The sequence below is a fragment of the Aspergillus sydowii genome, assembly GCF_001890705.1.
Source record: "Aspergillus sydowii CBS 593.65 unplaced genomic scaffold ASPSYscaffold_5, whole genome shotgun sequence".
NCBI classification, from domain to species: Eukaryota; Fungi; Ascomycota; class Eurotiomycetes; order Eurotiales; family Aspergillaceae; genus Aspergillus; species Aspergillus sydowii.
Window position 1 is genome coordinate 578,499 of NW_024467863.1, and position 19,768 is coordinate 598,266.

General features: G+C 50.4%; 7 protein-coding genes across 7 annotated transcripts; 3 read left to right on the forward strand and 4 right to left on the reverse strand.

Annotated features, from left to right (window-relative positions):
* Window positions 1–149: 149 nt before the first annotated feature.
* On the reverse strand, window positions 150–1,166 carry ASPSYDRAFT_44983 (cytochrome b-c1 complex subunit 10). The gene is made up of 5 exons (XM_040846946.1): window positions 1,134–1,166; window positions 1,009–1,067; window positions 739–790; window positions 509–658; window positions 150–417 (listed from the first exon to the last, which is right to left on the reverse strand). The coding sequence occupies exons 1-5, from the start codon at window positions 1,134–1,136 to the stop codon at window positions 409–411; spliced, it is 273 nt and encodes a 90-aa protein (XP_040702411.1). The 5' UTR covers window positions 1,137–1,166; the 3' UTR covers window positions 150–408.
* A 339-nt stretch (window positions 1,167–1,505) lies between these two features.
* ASPSYDRAFT_57874 (putative disulfide isomerase) lies at window positions 1,506–3,824 on the reverse strand (the record flags this gene model as incomplete). Its single annotated transcript, XM_040849443.1, has 3 exons — window positions 1,506–3,410; window positions 3,461–3,542; window positions 3,607–3,824. 3 exons carry the CDS (start codon window positions 3,822–3,824, stop codon window positions 1,506–1,508), a joined length of 2,205 nt encoding a protein of 734 aa, XP_040702412.1.
* Window positions 3,825–4,154: 330 nt separating this feature from the next.
* On the forward strand, window positions 4,155–5,394 carry ASPSYDRAFT_44986 (complex I NDUFA5 subunit family protein). The gene is made up of 3 exons (XM_040846947.1): window positions 4,155–4,856; window positions 4,914–5,018; window positions 5,077–5,394. The coding sequence occupies exons 1-3, from the start codon at window positions 4,309–4,311 to the stop codon at window positions 5,135–5,137; spliced, it is 714 nt and encodes a 237-aa protein (XP_040702413.1). The 5' UTR covers window positions 4,155–4,308; the 3' UTR covers window positions 5,138–5,394.
* A 399-nt stretch (window positions 5,395–5,793) lies between these two features.
* ASPSYDRAFT_57875 (coatomer subunit beta') lies at window positions 5,794–8,685 on the forward strand (the record flags this gene model as incomplete). The annotated part of the gene is made up of 6 exons (XM_040849444.1): window positions 5,794–5,811; window positions 5,924–5,986; window positions 6,039–6,060; window positions 6,119–6,150; window positions 6,210–7,478; window positions 7,534–8,685. The coding sequence occupies 6 exons, from the start codon at window positions 5,794–5,796 to the stop codon at window positions 8,683–8,685; spliced, it is 2,556 nt and encodes an 851-aa protein (XP_040702414.1).
* A 2,559-nt stretch (window positions 8,686–11,244) lies between these two features.
* Window positions 11,245–13,474, reverse strand: ASPSYDRAFT_31266 (serine/threonine-protein kinase; the record flags this gene model as incomplete). The annotated part of the gene is made up of 5 exons (XM_040844856.1): window positions 11,245–11,442; window positions 11,508–11,872; window positions 11,927–12,342; window positions 12,404–13,166; window positions 13,219–13,474. The coding sequence occupies 5 exons, from the start codon at window positions 13,472–13,474 to the stop codon at window positions 11,245–11,247; spliced, it is 1,998 nt and encodes a 665-aa protein (XP_040702415.1).
* Window positions 13,475–14,545: 1,071 nt separating this feature from the next.
* Window positions 14,546–17,618, forward strand: adaB (chromatin-binding transcription regulator ADA2; the record flags this gene model as incomplete). Its single annotated transcript, XM_040849445.1, has 4 exons — window positions 14,546–14,638; window positions 14,840–16,120; window positions 16,598–16,898; window positions 17,029–17,618. 4 exons carry the CDS (start codon window positions 14,546–14,548, stop codon window positions 17,616–17,618), a joined length of 2,265 nt encoding a protein of 754 aa, XP_040702416.1.
* Window positions 17,619–18,034: 416 nt separating this feature from the next.
* Window positions 18,035–19,195, reverse strand: ASPSYDRAFT_152275 (mannitol-1-phosphate 5-dehydrogenase; the record flags this gene model as incomplete). Its single annotated transcript, XM_040842177.1, has 1 exon — window positions 18,035–19,195. The coding sequence occupies one exon, from the start codon at window positions 19,193–19,195 to the stop codon at window positions 18,035–18,037; it is 1,161 nt and encodes a 386-aa protein (XP_040702417.1).
* Between the last annotated feature and the right edge of the window lie 573 nt (window positions 19,196–19,768).

Below are 19,768 nucleotides of genomic sequence, written 5' to 3' on the forward strand. Positions count from 1 at the left end.
ATAGTAGAGAACAAGAGTGGGTGCGAATATATATATATACACCTTGATTCAAGGGCGGGACTTGGTAAACGAGGCACCACACACCTTTATTAATAAATTCAGGAAAGACTTTGAAGTACTCCAATTTTGCACTAGATATATTTTCGAATGTCGCGGAGCTGTGTAGTATTTATATTGCTACGTGCTTTATTGGTTGATATCTTACAGTTAGCGTACAGCTCAGCTTTTGAGCAGGACCAAGAACAGTCTATGTGCTAACGAAATTTCATTGCTATTCTACACAATATAACACCACTCTCATACACCATCTATCTATCCATTGTCCGGCAGCGGGATCCGAACATGGAGAGCATGGGAACGCGATAAGATAGTTGACCGACTGACGTACGCGACAAAGAGATAAAGCGTTTAGAAAGGCTGTCAGAATTGTCGAATTAGCACTTAACTCTAACAAACACGTAGAGCATTGAACGGGAGAAGGAAACNGGGGGGGGGCAGATAAACGTACGTTGTCTTCAGGAGCAATGGTTCGGTCAAGGTAGGTGTCGAAGAAGGGGAGCTGCTGGAGGATATCCTTGCGGACACGAGGGACCTCGCCGAAGAAGAAGAGGGCGAAGACACCAGCGCTTACACCGAAGGTAGCGGCGATGGATCCGCTGTTAGTTGGGTAATTACGTTAGCTAGGTTCTTCTTGTTGGACAATTGATATGGAATCCGGGGAGGATTAGGCACTCACATCTTAGTGGCAGAGCCAACAGTGAAACCACCGACGTGAGGAGCGACGGAGTACCTAGATTGAAAATGCCGAGTTAGCATCTATGCATCCGATGTATCCCATCAAGGTCTTGTGGGAGTCCGCCGGGCTCCGGATGTTGCGGCGAGTTGTGTGTCCAATGGCCACACTGATAGCACACAAGCAATGAGCAAGCCCTGTACTAGTCCATTGTCCACACCGGAGGCATTCGGTTTAGGATTGGAGAGGTAGGTCTATCTTCGGGGGAGTCTCACTTTCCGGCGAGGGGAGACCGGACAGACTGAGCTGCGGCACGGCGGAGGGTTTGGGAGAACTATAACCGAGTCACCAGGATGTTAGCAATTGATGATAAATAACAATATGCCCTCGCAATACGCACCATTTTGTGTGGTTCTTGTGGAATGGAACTTGCCAGCAGAGGACGTCAGACAATCGAGGTTGACCGGATTCGCGACAGTCGACGAAAACCGGGAGACTTTGCCGCCCGACAGCCAATCAACGACCGCGAGATTATAAGCACGTGATCTTGAATACCGGCCCAAAGCTGTTTATGCAATTTACCCTTTATAACCAAGTAGTGTTTCTAAATGGAAAGAAAAATAAAATTCATGATGATATCGCTGTTCATTCAATAAATAGCTAGGTTTATTCAAGTATTATCAAGAAACACAGGAAGAGAAATAAGAAGAAAAATGAATAAACAGTGTATACTCAAAGCAGCGTAACTGTACAAGACCCCTTACGCCCCAAATCAGTCTACCTTGCCGGTTGAGCCTCCGTTTAGAAGCCCTTCCTTGCCATCAAGGTGGAGAAGACCGCCAGCATTGCCAGCAATGCCGAGAATTCCGCCACGGACTCCGCGCTTGAGCCCTCTCCCTCGAGCGACATATGTCACGCCCATAACAGACACCAGAAGGATGATGGCGAAGATGATAGGATGACCAGTGATGAAGGTAGACGAAACGAAGAAAATTGACTCGAAAACGCCAATCGTGGACTTTGGTGTAATTTTGGGAGGATTGGCAATGACGTGAGGGATGGTCTCGAGGATGGAGGTACGAGAAGCCATGATGGAAGCACCGCTAGAAGAGGTATCCCAATAACGTCGGTTGTCCTGGTCGTTAATGATGACACGCTCTCCCTTACCCACATCGATGCCATAGGTGTTTCTCAACCAACGTTCCCAGAAGTCACCATCGATCCAAGCAAACCTCACTTGTTTCTTGTCGTCTTCGCGGATCGTGACGTGCATATTCTTGGCTGCACGCAAGGCACGCTGGTCATTGCGGTCTTCCGCCTCCTCAATTCGCAGTTGTTTGGAATCACGTAGCTCCTGCCTTTCTAACTGGAACAGTTGGACTTGTTTGTCCATCCACTCGAGAGCCGCATTCTTCAGCTCGCGCTTCGACTCCTCGAACTCATCAGCGCGGCTGCGACTTAGAATGCCAAGTACCACAAATTTGCCATCCATGAGTTCCCGGGCGTTCAAGGCAGTGAGTTCTGGAACTATGGGGAGCCACACAGTCCGCATCCAGTTGAGGATTTGTCGAATATCCCTCATATCCTTCGGCGCTATGGGGTTATAATAGTTCGCCCGTCCACTTCGCGCAGCAAGAAGGCGCGGCCAGGTAGAAATTCTGAATCTTTCCGCTAGGGCGGCGCTGTCTGTTTTCACTATCTTCGCATGCCCGATTAGAGGCATTGTAAGACGTTCCATGGCCTCAAAATCTTCCGAGGTTGTTGCATGGTCATAGAAGTACAAGAAGATAACCTCTTCCTTCTCCTCCATTTCCTTGAATGTCTCGGCATCCACATCATTAATCCCAGATCCAATTTCGACAGCTCTTTTGGCCCAGCTGACCAGATCACCAAGGCCTCGGAGACCATTGTACTCCACTCTCTCTGTACCGCGGAAGAAGTACATGGTTGGGAATGAGTTAACGCGGGCATCCTTGCAGAGCCTGTGTTCAACTTCACAATTCACCTCGCCAATGTTGAGGGTATGTTGCATTTCCTTGGCCATTTGCGCCCAGTTAGGGGCCAGCGCTTGACAGTGGTGGCACCAGGGTGCGTAGAATTTAATAAACCATGGCTCCTTGGAGGTGGTGACAAGCCTCTGGAAGCTTTCCGCGGTGAGAGGGACAGAAATTCCCTGCGGGTTCACCGGTGCCTTTACCTTTGGCTTCGATTTCGGAGTCGCAGCTTTCTCAGAAGGCGGATATTCCGGCGTTCGTTGAACGGGCTGTTGAGTATTCTCGTCATTGTGCTTTTCGCCAGCTTTAGAGCCTGCCTCTGGGTTCTTATCTTTGGCGGCGGGGGCTTCCGGCTCGGCCGTCGTATCGACTCCCTTTGCACCGGGCTCTGGAAGCTTAACGCCCTTTGCAGGACGGGACCCAGGCCGGATCGTTTCCAACTTCTCCTCAATGTATTCACTGAAGACTTCCATGTCTTTCCGTTTCAGATCTCGCTCAACTTGCTCAACTTGCTGCCCAGCATGATAGAGGGAAAATGTTGGCCACTGCAATACATCCAGCTTTTTGCAGAAATCACCGTATGCCAGACAATTCATGGACGCAAAATGGAAGTTGTAGAAACGCTCAAACGAGTTCAAGGATCCGGTATCAGACGATTGGGTGGAGGCTAGCGGGTTGGAAGTCTATCCCTGGTTAGTCAAGGATGTGAAAACATGGACTAGATGACACTCACATAGTAAAATTCGTACAAAGTCTGCCACGTAGGGGCAATCTTATTGCAGTGGGGGCACGAGGGCGAATACTGCTTGATGAACCTGTCGACAATTTAGAACGTGGGCCAATATAAGCTAGGTGCGGAGGTCGAGAATGGCGACGAACCAGTATCCATCCTTGACCGTTTCTTCAAAGTTATCAGGAGTAAGCTCTTTCAAAGGTGGAACCTCAATTCCATTGAAAAATGTGGGTGCCGAAGCCGAGTTGTCAGACTCCGATCTTTTCACCAGACGTTTTGTCGATATGGTTTGGTCAGACGGAGCAGCGAAGGTGGGAAGCGCGAAGAGCGAGATTAATGACCATGTCAGAAGAGACGAGCGCATTTTGGCGATGGTTCAAGGCTCGACGCCTAGGTGGTGTGTATAGTTATAACGAGAGTATGAGAAGGAAGCGCGTCTAGATTGAATCAAAGGTGGCACATTCGGGGACGAAGATCAAAGGCGGGTTGGTTGAGAGGACAAGTGCCGTACAACCGTGTCGTAGGGGCAGATAGGCGTTAATTGAAATAAAAAGAGTCGATAATGTCGAGAAATATGCGGTGTCACCCGCACGCTCTCAGACAAAAGACTTAAAAAAGAGGGTCTGGGATGAACAGGAGTGAGGCTGTCTCCTTTGACAGGATCCAGAAGAAGTGGCTGTTGTAGTGTTGCTGCCTCAGGTTCCAATGCGTTAGTTTCTCCGCCTCCCGATGGAACCTCAACCTTGAGCCGATTCACCACATCCTTGTGTCCCAGCTGCAAGAGAGAACCCCGTCGGCTTTCTTTTCGGGTCAATTCCTTTTCTCTGCTTCATAACCCTTAGGTCAAAATGCGATCTACACTCCGGCTGCTGGCCAGCGTCAAACAGGCCCGGTATTTGGAGCCTTTCGCTCCGACCGGTTTGACTGGTCTGCAGACACACCCCAGCCCTCGTCCCACCCTGATCTACCTCTACACGTCGACGCTGCAGAAACTAAAGGCATTCCCTGAGTCTTCAGTCTATCGCCAGTCTACTGAAGCATTGACCCGCCATCGCCTACAAATCATTGAGTCCACGAAGCCGCCCGGATTTGACGCTTGGTTGGAGCGCGTGAAGAAGACCGTGGGTGCTGAGCCTGAGCGATTCGCCTCCCTTCGCCTGGCAGATGGAAGTTACGCCGGCGCCTTGCGTGATGACAACACCGACAACCCCCGCGGAGAGGAATGGGACGGAGAAAAGTTGGAACCAACCACGGAGGGCCCTGCTCGTACACCGGAACAACAGGCCCGCTGGGAAAAAGACATGGAGGAGGGTACCTCCTCTGCTTCTGAAGCGGGTTCAGATTTCCAAACCCTCCAGATGAAGTGGGAGAATGAACCTGCCCTGGAGGCCGAGCAGTAATTGGCCCACTCTATCCGACTTATAGCGAACGGAATGCTGATGAAATATTTTAGGGTATCCGAAATCGAGAAGCAGATTGGCGCAGGTCTTATCGAGGAGGTTATCCAAGTGGCCGAGGGTGAGCTGAAGCTGGTGGATGCACTGTACAAGTCCAAGGCGTAAGTTTCTGACACGCTTCCTCATTGGAACCGTTACATTTGACTGACATTTTTGCAGCTGGGAGGACCTGGAAGAGAAGCCTAGACCCGGACAGTGGACTTACTTCGAACGCGAGTAAACAGTCATTGTTACAATGGATGGTTGATAGAACCTCGATTTACCTGTACTTATTAGCCGACGCCGGCCACCCGGCTGGACGCTTCTGTGACAATTATATCTTCCGTGGCTGCATAGATTCCTTTATTTCATTTAATTTGCCTTGTTCCTTTTCCCTCTCGCTGTCCATCTCTTACTGGGTTGCCTGGCTGTATATTTTGCGTAGTTCAGGTGGCCGGAGAGGGCCAATGGTTTTGCCTGAACTCAGGAGAAACAGGCTAGATTCATAGTAAAAAAAAAAAAAAAAACCTAACCTAATCAACTCGAGACTTAGGGACCATCGTTGTAGCTCTTGGATATACAAGCGGTCGTGGGTGGTGGTCCAGAACCGCAGGCGGTGAGAGGAGCATCGCTAGCCAACCAACTGCGGATGGACGAGCTGGCGGGATTATTGCCGTCTCCTTGTGGACACATCGCTGGACTCCCATTCACCTCCCCTAAGGCCATTCTCTCGGCTCTTTTCTTTTGTGTTTCCACTTGCTACCGAATCAGACTTCCATAGGAAGTTCTCTGAAATCCCGGGCTGGGCTGTCTGAACGGCTCGTGGCCTGGTTCCCCTCCCTAATCCATCATCTCCGACGCCGCACATAGTCGCGATTCTCCTTTCCCCCACCCAACATGAGATTGGATATCAAGGTATGATTTCTGACTCGGAACCTGTGATTTGGAAATTCTATACGCCGGACGCCGTGCTGGATATATTAATCGCAATTGGAGGCTGGTTGCTGACTGAGAGACCTAAATTCAGAGACAACTCTTTGCTCGCTCGGAGCGAGTAAAGGGCATTGACTTCCACCCTACAGAGCCATGGGTAAGTGTCCATTGAATATACCAGGGTTGTCAAAGTACTAAGTTTGGTTTAGATCTTGACAACATTATACAGCGGTTCGTGGACATATTGCTGCATGGACGGTTTGTTGTATATGCTAATCCCGGCTTGTAGGTCACGTATACATATGGTCTTATGAGACTCAGGTAAGTGATCTGCCAAATAACCAATTCATCCAGAACAAACTGAACAATTCACTTTTTAGTCCATCATTAAAACCTTCGAACTTACCGATGTCCCTGTCCGCGCTGGGCGATTTATCGCTCGAAAGAACTGGATCGTCTGTGGTTCGGATGATTTTCAGCTTCGTATTTACAACTACAACACCTCCGAGAAGATCGCTTCATTTGAGGCGCACCCAGACTACATCCGCTCCATCGCCGTCCACCCAACCCAGCCGTTTGTGCTCACCGCTTCCGATGACATGACAATTAAGCTTTGGGACTGGGAGAAGGGGTGGAAGTGTGTCCAGGTGTATGAGGGCCATAACCATTATGTGATGGGCCTATCTATCAACCCAAAGGATACGAACACATTCGCCTCGGCGTGTTTGGATCGGACCGTTAAGATTTGGAGCCTAGGTTCACCACACGCCAATTTTACATTGGAAGCCCACGAAACAAAGGGTGTCAACCACGTCGACTACTACCCCCAGGCGGATAAGCCTTACCTCCTCACTACTTCCGATGATAAGACTGTGAAGGTTTGGGATTACACCACGAAGGCGCTCATTGCGACTCTCGAAGGACACACGAGCAACGTTTCTTTCGCTTGCTACCACCCGGAACTGCCAGTTATTATCTCTGGTTCTGAAGATGGAACAATCAAGATTTGGCACGCCAACACATATAGACTAGAGCAGTCTCTAAGTTATGGTCTAGAAAGAGCATGGTGTGTTTCATACCAACGTGGCAGACAGGGCGTCGCGCTGGGTTTCGATGATGGTGCTGTTGTAGTGAAGATGGGCCGAGAGGAGCCAGCGGTTTCAATGGATGGGTCAGGAAAGATCGTTTGGGCGCGACACAATGAAGTTGTTTCTACTGTCATTAAGGGTGGTGACGCTAGTGTCAAGGACGGAGCGCCGATTTCTCTTCCGACCAAGGAGCTAGGCTCATGCGAAGTTTACCCTCAAACGTTGTCACATTCACCTAATGGGCGTTTTGTCTCCGTCTGTGGGGATGGCGAATATATTATCTATACCGCCCTTGCTTGGAGAAACAAGGCATTTGGCCAAGCTCTGGACTTTGCTTGGGGTGCAAAAGACAACAGCAACGACTACGCTATCCGGGAGTCGCCTACCAGTGTCAAAATATTCAAGAACTTCAAGGAGGTCAGTGGTGGCCTGGACGTAGGCTTCCAGGCCGAAGGTCTTACAGGGGGTGTCCTACTTGGTGTTAGAGGACAGGGGGGAATTGGTATGTTCGATTGGGAAACTGGAAACCTGGTTCGACGTATCGAGGTTGAGCCGAGAGCTGTAAGGAAATCCATAGATACTCATCCAAATTCCGCGGGCTAATTACTCGATATAGGTCTACTGGTCCGAGTCTGGAGAGCTGGTTACCCTCGCTTGCGAGGACTCTTTCTATGTTCTGCGATTCTCTCGGGAGAACTATGTCAATGGGTTGAATGAAGGCGAAGCTGATGAGGACGGCGTTGAGTCCGCGTTCGAAGTCGTTACCGACGTCAGTGAGTCTGTCAGGACAGGCCAATGGGTCGGGGACTGCTTCATCTACACGAATTCTACGAACCGCTTGAACTACCTCGTCGGCGACCAAACATATACGGTGTCGCACTTTGACCAGCCCATGTACGTCCTTGGTTACCTGCCCCGCGATGGCCGAGTTTATGTTGCCGATAAGGATGTCAACGCCGTCTCGTTTGCCCTGTCTCTTAGCATGGTCGAATATCAAACCGTTGTGCTGCGCGGAGACATGGATCTCGCGGCGGAGCTGCTTCAAGATATTCCCAAGGACCAGATGAACAAGGTCGCACGGTTCCTTGAAGGCCAGGGATATAAAGAAATGGCCCTGGAAGTTGCAACCGACCAGGAACACCGCTTCGAGCTCGCGCTTGCTCTCAACAACCTCGAAATCGCCCTTGATATTGCCCGTGAAGCGAATGCGGAACACAAGTGGAAGATCGTCGGTGATGCAGCCTTGTCAGGATGGAATCTATCTCTCGCGCAAGAATGTTTCGTCAATGCCAAGGATGTTGGTTCCCTCCTACTTCTACACACTGCTAGCGGCAACCAAGAGGGACTACGAACGCTCGCCGCGCAAGCTTCGGAGGCCGGTCTCCACAATGTTGCGTTTTCTACTCTTTGGTCTCTCGGAGATGTCGATGGCTGTATCGACCTGCTTGTCCGCACCAACCGTATCGCTGAGTCCGTCCTCTTTTCTCAGACTTACAAGCCGTCTCGAGCTCCCGAGCTTGTGATCAAGTGGAAGGAATCATTGGAACGATCTGGCAAGGCAAAGATCTCCCGACTCATCGGTGTCCCGCCAGGTGCACCTGATGTTACAGCCGATGATGACTTGTTCCCCGAATGGGACGAGTATCTCCGCCTAGAGAAAGAGGGTGTTGTTGCTGAGCCAGCATCATCGGGCTCCCTGATTGATGTTGACGAAGGAGAAGCTGAGCCTGAGACGAACGCTTCGCAGGAGGTAGAGGCAGAGGCATGAGAACCTCACTAGTTTCAAGTGCTGATAGGATTTAATGTGGGCATGATTATTTACACAGTTATGTGGGTTGCCTAGACGAGAAAGTGGTGAGATTTTAAGACAAGGAAATAACAATATGGTGTTTTGAAATGTTAATACACAGCTATAAAATTCGCCTCGGGGAGCGCGTGGTTTTTTGTATTTGCTTCTCTCAAGCCCTCTTCGCCTACTTTTATATTTATTTGTTTCAATCTAGAATTATTACGTGCTACTTACAGTGCTTCGACGCTCACCTCATTCCCATGAGCCCTTGCATATCATTCTTAGTAGCAGCCCGGGGCTAGTTTGGTACCTTTCTTGCGCCCACTGTTCCTTTAGTCTCACTATCGGTTTAGTTTTGATAGATGAGAACGGCTAGCGCACAAGGATGTGTGAAGTCCGGCAGAGATTCTGCATTTCAGCAAGACAGCTTGAGTTTTGAGATGAGAAACCGGTCAAGCGCAAGTTACCTTGGATCAAATTGGATAGAAGCTGAAACAGGTGCGTTCCAGGAAGACATGCGAAGCTGATATTGCTGTAATAGGCCCATGACCCCGCTTACTGTGATACAGGATTCCTGACGCTGCATGTTTAATTGCGTCCGTGACTGGAATTTGACACTGGTTGACGGAGCAAAAGTAAAAGTGCATCCGGGCCGCAGTAATGAGCACTCTTTCAATTATTGGAAGGCCGGGGGTAGTGGACTAATCCAGAAGGAATGATAACTGATAACACTTCGCATGTTCCTCATGTGTTTCCTGCCGCCTTGTGTAGGAAGATCATGGCTTGTTTTTCATCGANGGGGGGGTTGCTGCCCAGAGAGCCTTTTCAATCGACCGAAATGATCTTGGCTTCTGCTGTCTTAGAAGCAGACTTAAAAACTTCTTTGCCGTGCAAATTCATTTCCTGCGGCGAACTGGATGGCACCCTCGTTTATTTGAGCATCCTCGGACTTGTCGAGTACCCTGGCAATGTACGTATAAGCGGGCCACTGGGAGCCAACCTCTAGCATTTCCATCAGTTCATTCTGGCTATATGTCTGAGCTGAGATACCCATGTGATCATGAAGTATTGCACTCATTCCCAAATCTTCCGCAAAGGCGTCGCATACCGCAACTGCGGTTTTGTGGTCTACTTGGGCGTGCCGACCATATCTCTGGACAAGTAAACCATGATTTCTTTGCCATGTGCGAAGTTTTGGGTCTCCGCGAGAACAAGGTTCTTTGGAAAATTCACTATCTGGGAGTTCATCAACGACCTGGGCGTCGAATAGGCGACACATCATAGCAGTAACTCGGATTTGAACGATGTAGGCTCAATTTGGCGAATCTGGACATCATCTGGGGTAGCCGCGGCAGCTGAGTTGGTCCCATAGATGCCGGACGGGAGACAGGTAATAACCATGGCGGTTGGTGTTGATTGATGCTGGAGGCAAGACCAATGTCAGTTGTCAAGATCCTGCTCGTGCGCATTGCGTTTGGAATTTTAGGTAGATAAAAATCAAGTATTCCGTTGGCTACGGACTGTATTTCCAACTCGGACTCGAAGAGTGTATATATACCCTCTCACTCACATTAGAGGCGAATTGACATAGGTTAATCTGGTTACCGTCATCTACAATTCGAGGCTTACTAGGTCCAACAAACTATTTGGTATACATACGGCCTTACGGAAGAGAAATATGACATGATATGATGTCAACTTATTGTTGGTCTATGAACCGGCCACTTCAATCAACACCCATAGTTTCCGCAAATTGTTTAACCTCCTTAGTGCACTTCTTGAAACCCGCCTGGGGAATGGGAAAAACGAGAAACCGTAAAAAAATGACAGGAGAAAAAGAAAAGAAAAATAAACCGCATGAATGGCGGTGGAACGAGGTGAGTCCACTGGATGGAATCAGACAGCTCGAAGGTGGTAAAACTCAACCTCGTCGGTAAATCAGCCCAAGTGAATTGCTTCCTTGCAGCGAATGTGTGGCTCATCGATGAAACCGCGTTGGATGGATCAGACCAGCAGATCAGCGAGAAGGAAAGCACGGGTAGTCCATCTGGTATCTTAGGGCAGGGAAGAGTGAAGTAACAGACGTGGAGAAACGTTGACCCTTCTTTCCAACGCCAAAGGATGACAAGACCGTAAACTGACGCAAAGCCCCTAGGTAGATGTGCAAAAGGCATGTGAGAAATGAACGCGTAGGGTCCTGCCTGAATGTATCTTTGATGCAAGGGTAAACAAATCGAGAAAAGACACAACTCGCTTAAACTGAGATCACTGCCACGTACTAACCCAATCGCACAAAGATGCCCCGGGTTAAAAAGGAAATGGAAACCACGGCTGGCGGAATGACACAGAGTGGAAAAATGGGGAGAAAAAAACAAAAAACAAAAAACAAAATAAGAAAGCGAGAGTTTGGTGTAGGCGGCAGGATATGCATAGACAACAGTGAAATGTAAGGGTAGATCGGGACAAGAGATCCTTTCGTCTCGGAGCCCGTCTCGTGCGGTTGGCTAAGCATGTCCGTCATTGACATTGAGAAGCGCTTTACTCAGGAATACTAGCGAAGGATGGATCCTTCACACTGCCACCGGCATCGCCGAGACCAGCAACGGGGCGGTTATAAGACCATCCCTCGAACTGTTGTTGCTGGGTCGAGGACAACATGGGGCCGTCCACGTATGAATCCTTGGGAGCCTCAGAAGTAAACTCGGTATCAAAATTCTTGGTGTCACGGGCATCCGCCTATATAAATGTTAGTAAAAGGAAGGGCTCCCTCATTATGTTCAGCTGGAAGTGTTGTTACATACCACATTGGGTCGGAAGCTTGGCTCATACTTCCTCTGGAGCAGCTTACGCCAGTCAATATTGGCAAAGAAGTGGTGAGATTTGATTTCCGCAGCACCATTGGCACCGAGTCTGCGGTGTGGATCACGATCAAGAAGCCGAGTGAGAAGGTCCCGTGCGGCCGGGGGAACGATGTCGCTGCTTGGGAACGTCAAAGGCTCCTGCAAGATCTTGCGATACATATCATTTGTGTTCTCGTCATAGAACGGTGGAAGACCCGTCAACATCTCATAGAGAAGTACACCCAGAGTCCACCAGTCGACTGTCTTGGTGTATCCCTGGCCTAAAAGGAGTTCGGGAGCAAGATACTCTGGAGTCCCGCAGAATGCTGTGTCACGTCAGTTAATCAATCCCAAACCATGTAGTCAGGAGGGTTTCTTACTGTTTGTTCGATCTTCATCCTTCATATCAAGTTTGCACAACCCGAAGTCGCACAATGCAATATGACCAGTGTAGTCAAGAAGAATGTTCTCAGGCTTCAGGTCGCGGTAAATGACCTTGAAGCCATGCAAGCACTCAAGCGCGCAGAGCAGCTCGGCGGTATAGAAACGGGCACGGTTGACATCGAATCGCTGCTCTCGTTGAAGGTGATGGAACAGCTCTCCACCGTTCACAAACGCCAAGACAAAATATAACTTCTCCGGTGATTGGAAGGAGAATTTGAGAGGTACAATGAACGGATTGTTGATCTGTGCAAGTACAGACCTTTCGGCGAGAGTGTGTGTGACTTCCGAGCGTGAGATAATGTGTGCCTTACGAATGGTCTTGAGGGCGTAGATGCGACCGGTATCCTTCTTCCTGTAGGTCTGTTAGTATGTGGAATCTTGAAATATAGGGTGTAAACGTTACGAGCACTTACATAACCTGCATGACCTTTCCGAAACTACCTTTACCAACGACCTTCAGCAAGTCGAAGTCCTCCAACTTCATGCTGCGGTGCTTGTTCTCGATGAAGGATACGCTGATTCTGATAGAACCAGTGCCAAACTGGAGTTCAAGCCATTCGGGCCCAAGCTGTCCGAGGCTAGCCTCCTGTGCGGCATGAGCGGCAGCCGCCTTCTGGTTGTCTTTTTTGCTCAACTTAGGGTCGTCGACGTAAGGCTGGGGATCCTCGTCGAACCGCGGGTGCACCTTGACCGCACCCAGGAAGATATCCTCGTTCCGACCGGCACCTTGCCGAGCAGCAGGATTGCGGAGGTATAGTTGAACGTTCAAATCGGTCTTACGAGACACATCGAACTTGAATGCAGTATTGTCGCCAGCCCACAACGGGTTTTCCGGTGTTCCTGAAACTGCATCGACGAAGACTTGATTTTTTTCGAAATCCAGTAGCGCATAAGGAAGGTATTTGGTCGAGTACCGACCGTGGATAGTCGGAGCAGCGTTGATGCCTGAGCTTGTTGACTGAGGACGGTTGCTTTGCACAAATGAACCTGCTTGTCCATGTGCGGAGTGAGAGGACGAGGAATTGGGCCGCACCCCATAGCCGTTCTGGACGTGAGAGTTGAAGACCTGTTGGTAATGCTGTGGCAGAGAGAAGCTGCGGCCTTCGTGGAGAGTAACAATCAGGATGCCGGGGTTGACGGGTGCCACGGGGGGAGAGACGAGTGATTCCGAGGCAGCTTCGTGAAACGTTAGATACCCCGGTTTCTAAAACGGGACTTAAGAACATACCGATTCCATTGTTGGAGGTATCCGACGACAGTCTCGGAGTCTGCGATGCGGCCGGTGTTTCCTCTCCAGATTCAGGCTTGATGGTCGATGTGGAGGAGGAGCGCGTGAAACTTTGTGTTAAGGGAGCAAGGTGTGTCTCCTTGAGTTCTTGATTGATAGAAACGGTGAGGTTAGTTTGTGACCCACGAAAAAGGGGGAAGTTTGGGGGAGGATTGGGAGACCAACTAAACATACTTTTGGTGATTTTCCAGGACATGGTGAAAGGGCGGTCTGGTGTCTCGTGGGAGGAGGGGGTTCGGTTCGTTGGTCCTGGATAGAAACGAGTCGTCGTGGGCGTCCCGGGCAGGTTCGATCGCAGGCCCCGGGGTGAAGAGGAAAGCGAGAGAGCGGAGACGGTCGGCTGAAAAGAGAACGAAAAGGAGACTCGAGATCGAGACTAATGAGGGGCACCTCTTCGGCGCTGACAGTTGAAAAGAAAAATGAGGAGATGCAAGATCACAGCCACAGCAGTCAGCAGTACGGAGTGACACGCCGACAGGGACGATCAGGATCTCGGGACGAGCGATTGAGAGTCAACAGGGTGAGTGAGAGAAGGACAATTCCGAGTATTTGGTCCGGTGAGAGATGAGCCAAAGATACTTGGAGCCTAGAAAATCATATCTAGGCCTGGAGCCAAGGGGGCAGGAGGTGTGAAGGAACGGAGTAACACTGACTGATCGATTGGTGAGGTGTGTTGAATACTCGTGATGGAGGCTGAAGAGGGGAAATCGACGGCTTTCCCGAATGAGAGCGAATAAAGAGGGGGGAAAAGCATAGGAAGGACGCCAATGATTGGGTCGCGGAGAATGTTGCCTGAGTCTGGGAGGCGACATTGGCCTTGCTTCCAAGGCATAAATGTGCCACAGGGGCTGTGCCAGATGTGCCAAGACCAATAGGCTGGTGCACAGCCACCGCCTGCCAGACGTCGCCCGCCCACGATTGTGTGCTGGTTGATGCCAGGACGAACAGACCCGACGCGCGAGCACAGATTATCAACATCATTATTCGAGGCCACGAATACTGCAATAATTCGAGTCACCCAAACCTCGGTCACAGGATCCGATTCTGGCGATCGATCCCAGCCCTACGAACCATCACCGACCTCCTGCATCTCCACTTAGTCAGCTGCGGAGACATCAAGCATCCCTTTATCTGGACGACATCTGCAGCCATCGCATCCATTATTTCACTGAGCTCATCGGAATTGCCCTCTATCCTTCCTGGAGGGCATACATTTCTCGTCGAAACGGCTAAGGATAACGCGGAGGATGAAAGGGCCCCGGGATCGATGGGTGTAATACGAAAGAAGACCGCTGCGCGCGGTACAGAAGCTGGCACTAAGTATCATTGCGATGTCTGCTCTGTGGACGTGACTTCAACTGTGAGACGACCTTATTGTGTTGCAAAATGCGGCAATTGCTTCGTCCTTTTCCGGCCCCGTATCCTTTGCTAACCCCATCCCGCACATTAGGTTCGCATATCATGCGCACACCCCGCGTGCCATGAATACGATCTATGTGTACCATGTTTTGCCGCCGGAGAAAAGTCCAAAAGCCACGAACCCTCAACGCATCCGTTTCAGGTGATAGAGCAAAATTCTGTTCCTATCTTTCAAGAGGATTGGGGTGCGGACGAGGAGTTGCTGTTGTTGGAAGGCGCCGAGATCTACGGATTGGGCTCGTGGGCTGATATCGCGGATCATATTGGTGGCTATCGAACAAAGGATGAAGTGCGCGATCACTACTTGAGCACATATGTTGACAGCCCCAACTTCCCACTGCCAGAACGCGCCGATCCTGAAGATACGCGTCTCCAAGACTCGATTTCAAAGGAAGAGTTCCAATCTCGGAAAAAACGGCGCATAGAGGAGCGTAAGGATGCTGCCAAGGCGGCTGCTCCCACCACACCCAAACAAAAACCGACAGCCAGTGTGCCGGCTTGTCATGAAGTACAGGGTTACATGCCGGGGCGACTGGAATTCGAGACGGAGTTTATGAATGACGCGGAGGAGGCCGTGCAACACATGACCTTTGAGCCCGGCGCTGGCGATACCCCCAATGGTGAGACAGACGCAGAGATGGAATTGAAGATGACCGTCTTCGATATATACAACACCCGCCTCACGGCACGGACAGAGCGCAAGAAAATCATATTCGAGCATAACCTCCTTGATTATCGCAAAAACACAGCATTGGAGAAAAAGCGAACGAAAGAGGAGCGGGATCTACTGAACAAGGCCAAACCCTTCGCGCGAATGATGAACCGCGACGATTTCGAAGAATTCAACAAGGGGCTAGAGTACGAGCACAATCTCCGGCTGGCAATCTCCCAATTACAGGAATGGCGTCAGATGGGGATCGGGGACCTTAAGGGTGGAGAAAAGTATGAGCAGGAGAAGCAGCAACGTCAAGCGCGACTCATGCCCCAGGGCTCATTTGAACGATTCGCCAGCACCCGTCCGAAACAGAACCAGCAGCCGGAGCAGCCCACTGCCGCCAACCAGCTGACGACACCCGAACTTCCATTGCGTCTACAAAAAGCCGCTGGCACTCCCAAGGCGCCGGAGGCCAATGTTCCTATGAATGATTTTGACCGCGCCTTTGCTGCAAATGGGGACGGCGCGGCTACGCCTCAGCCGACAAGAACAAAATTTGTTATCCAGCCGCTGAACGGCGTAATCCCCTGGAAGCTGGAGAACGAAGGTGCACCGGACCTCCATCTGTTGACTAAGGAGGAGGTGGAGCTCTGCGACATCCTTCATATCCAACCTAAGCCGTACCTAGTAATCAAAGAGACACTATTAAAGGAGTCGATGAAGTCTGGCGGAAGTCTGAAAAAGAAGGATGCACGGACTATCTGCAAGGTATGTTCACAAATACGTACAGGTTCTATGGTAGAACCACATTACTAACAACTCTCCCTATGCAGATTGATAGTACGAAATCAAGCCGGATATTCGATTTTATGGTTCATAGCGGATGGATAAATAAGGGATAGGTGCTATTTGGTTTGATTCTTTTTTGACATTATTACCAGATTTCTTGCCTGGCTATATTGTACATACAGCAACGGAGAGAGACGGAGTGGGAGTTGTAGGCGTTGAAACACGAATAGTTACGACATTATTAGGCAGTATTAGGTCAGTTCTTAATACGAAGCTCACCTTCACTATTGAATACTCGTAGAGAATAGACCCAGATAAACCAAGGTTAGACTCGAGAAACGAGCTCGGACTCTTCTCCGCAACTCCAACTCCAAAACAGAACCTCGGCAGCGAGCGCGCGAGTAACCCCGGCTAACGCAGTACTTGACACTATATCATATCTTCACCTCTACCCAGAAGAACAACCCTGAACACCTACGTAACACAACGAATCACCTCCAAAAAGCGACAATTAGAAGAGCTCCCAAAATGCCCTTCAAAACACCCCCACCAGCCCCCCAATACAGCAAACTTAGCTTCCCAACCCCGCACATCCTCCTCGTCACGCTTTCGCGCCCCAAAGACCTCAACTGCATCAACTCGACCGGCAATGCAGAGCTTCATGCCATCTGGGAATGGATGGACGAGGAGCCCTCAATCCGTGTTGGGATCATAACCGGTGAGGGGAGGGCATTCTGTGCGGGGGCAGATTTAAAGGGTATGCACCTTCCGGGACATATACTTAGATAGATATGTGTCTTTATCCATCCATCCCATCCTGCCTGTGCCTCGTTCCCAGGTTACACTTATTTTGTTTATTGAATACTAATTATGGATCGCGCATGCAGAATGGAATGACAGCACGCAATCCTCCAAACCGCGCGCCCCAATGCCGCCTTCGGGCTTCGGCGGACTTTCACGCCGCACAGGCAAAAAGCCTATAATTGCAGCCGTGAATGGACTGGCGCTCGGTGGGGGCTGCGAGATGATCACAAACACCGATATCGTTATATCCTCAGAAAAGGCGTTCTTCGGGTTCCCCGAGGTGCAGCGCGGCGTGGTTGCGTGGGCGGGAGCATTGCCAAGAATCGTGCGGACAGTGGGCAAGCAGCGGGCGATGGAGATGGTGCTTACGGGGCGAAGGGTGGAGGCGAAGGAGGCGGAGAAATGGGGATTTGTGAATGAGGTTGTGGCTGGTGAGAAGGTGGTCGAGAGGGCCGTTGAGGTTGCGGCGCAGATTGCGGGGAATAGTCCTGACGCGGTGATAGTGAGCCGCGAGGGGGTTAAGGCTGGGTGGGAGGGAGTAGGCGCGGAAGAAGGGACGCGGTTGATTATTGAAGCTTGGGAAAAGAAACTGAATGCCGGTGACAATATCAAGGAGGGGTTGAGGGCATTTGTGGAAAAGAGAAAACCGCAGTGGGGAGAGAGTAAACTGTAGGCTTTCCAAGTCGAGTATTATATGAAGGCATCGCTCCGTTTCTGTAGTATTGACTACGCCATGGAGCCTACGAAAAGGATAAGGCACATTCATGCAGGTCACGATTTCATTAATTGTAGCTTAGTTGCTCTGCATCTAAGTGATTACATACTTGCAAGTCATAAACGCTAAACCGAAATTCCATAATACATAAAACTCATGCCTACCATATTCGCCGTATCCCATGCACATTCAATTTCCGTCCAGCGGCCAGACACGTTCAACGTCGTTTGGGGAAGAAACCCGCCCGGGGACCTTTATATCCGTGCTCGAGTCGGCTCACTTTATGGAAGTACGTAAGTCTGGGTTCGAAATGAGATAAAGGGAGGTGGTGTTGCGACAACGCTGGGCTGCGACAACTTGTTGGGGTGTTGATCCTACTTGGACTCTTGTTGAACGACCCTCACGCGTTCAAGAACATGGGAATACAGTGGGTGGTCCTGTTCGAGCTCGGTGAGGGTTTTGGTGGCGTCCTCGGCTGTCTGTTCCTTCAGGATCTTCGCAAGTTCTGCACTCTCTTGATCATCGGGCACATTCTGGAAGCGGAGAGCCTGCTCAATGGCGCCGAGAATAGCATCAAATTTCAGGCCACGCTCAGCAAGCTGGGAGGCAGGTCCGATAAAGCGTTCGTTGCGGGAAAGCTTGCGCAGTGGAGCCCGACCCACACGTTCAACGCCGTCCTCGAGGTGGTGATTCGAGATACGTTCGACGATTCTATCGACATACTCCTTCTGTTCCTGTTCTGAAATGCCATGCTTGTTGATGATCAGAGACGCGGTTTCATCGAGAACCTTGTGGACAGTACTGCGGATATGTGAGTCGCGGAGGGCGTCGGCGATAGTCTTTTTACCAGCAAGGTGGCCGTAGTAGGCAGTTGTTGCGTGTCCGGTGTTGACGGTGAATAGCTTGCGTTCGATGTAGGGGTCGAGATTCTCCACCCAGTGGATGGCAGGGATTTTCGGAGGTGCAACACCGTGCTTCTTGAAGGGGGTGTCCTCAACGACCCATTCGTAGTACTTCTCAATTCGGACATTGAGGCCGTTGTTTGGAGGCTGATTAGGGACGATGCGGTCAATGGCGCAGTTGGCGAACACCGCGCGGCTAGAGAGGGTATCGGCGGAAGTCTTCTTCTCGATGTGACCGCGAAGTGTATCGGTGGCGTTGATGGCATTCTCGCAAGCGATGACGGTTAGCGGGCTTGACAGGGTGCGGGAGTCAATACCCTTGGCAATGACAGGGGCGATGAATTGAAGAACTCTGGGGCCAACAGCGCATGTCACGATGTCGGCAGTTGCGATTTCCTGGACGACCCCGGCTTCGTCAGATTTGGAGTTGAGGGCGCGATAGTTGTCGATTGTCTTTGTAGCCTCCCCTTCCTCGCTGATCTCCGTGATGTCATACGTCGGAGTCGTCTGGATAGAGGAGATAAGGTCGTCGACAACATCGACAAAGACGACTTCATACCCAGCGTCGTGGAGGAATTCTCCAACAAATCCACGCCCGATGTTTCCGCCACCGAAGTGAATAGCTTTACCCATTCTGAAAGGATTCTTTATGTGGTGGCTTGTGAAGTAGAAGTGTTTTGTGATTTGATGTATGTACTTGATGATATATGAAGGTTATTCGAGGACCCAAGAGTTGGATGTTTGTGTTATGAGTGAAAGGAAAGATGGAAAATGGCGAAGAGAAGGGGGTGGGAGAGGGGTTATATAGCAAGGCCGAGCAGGAAATAGCCAAACAAGGAAGGGACGACGGAAGAATAGAGAAACGGGTCCGGTGAGTCGAAAGAGAAGTGAGGCCAATGATAGCAGAGAAACTGCAGGCTGTGTCGTTGCGAAATGCAGAGAGGGTCTAAGAACACCTGGGAGTGCCCATAGTCATACTGTGGCTCTGGGTGGGGACCTAGACGTAATGCATCAATACCAACTAGCACGGCAAGCTACCATCCATTCACGCGCTTTCTGATTAGTCCCTGCTGCAGTAGATCTGGGGTCCGAGAGAAACAGGATTATCTCCTTACCTACGGGCTAGGACTGCTACATAGACTATTGGCCCGGTGAATAGAAGACTCGGGAATGAGTCTGCAACTTGACCAGTATCCAGTCATGCCC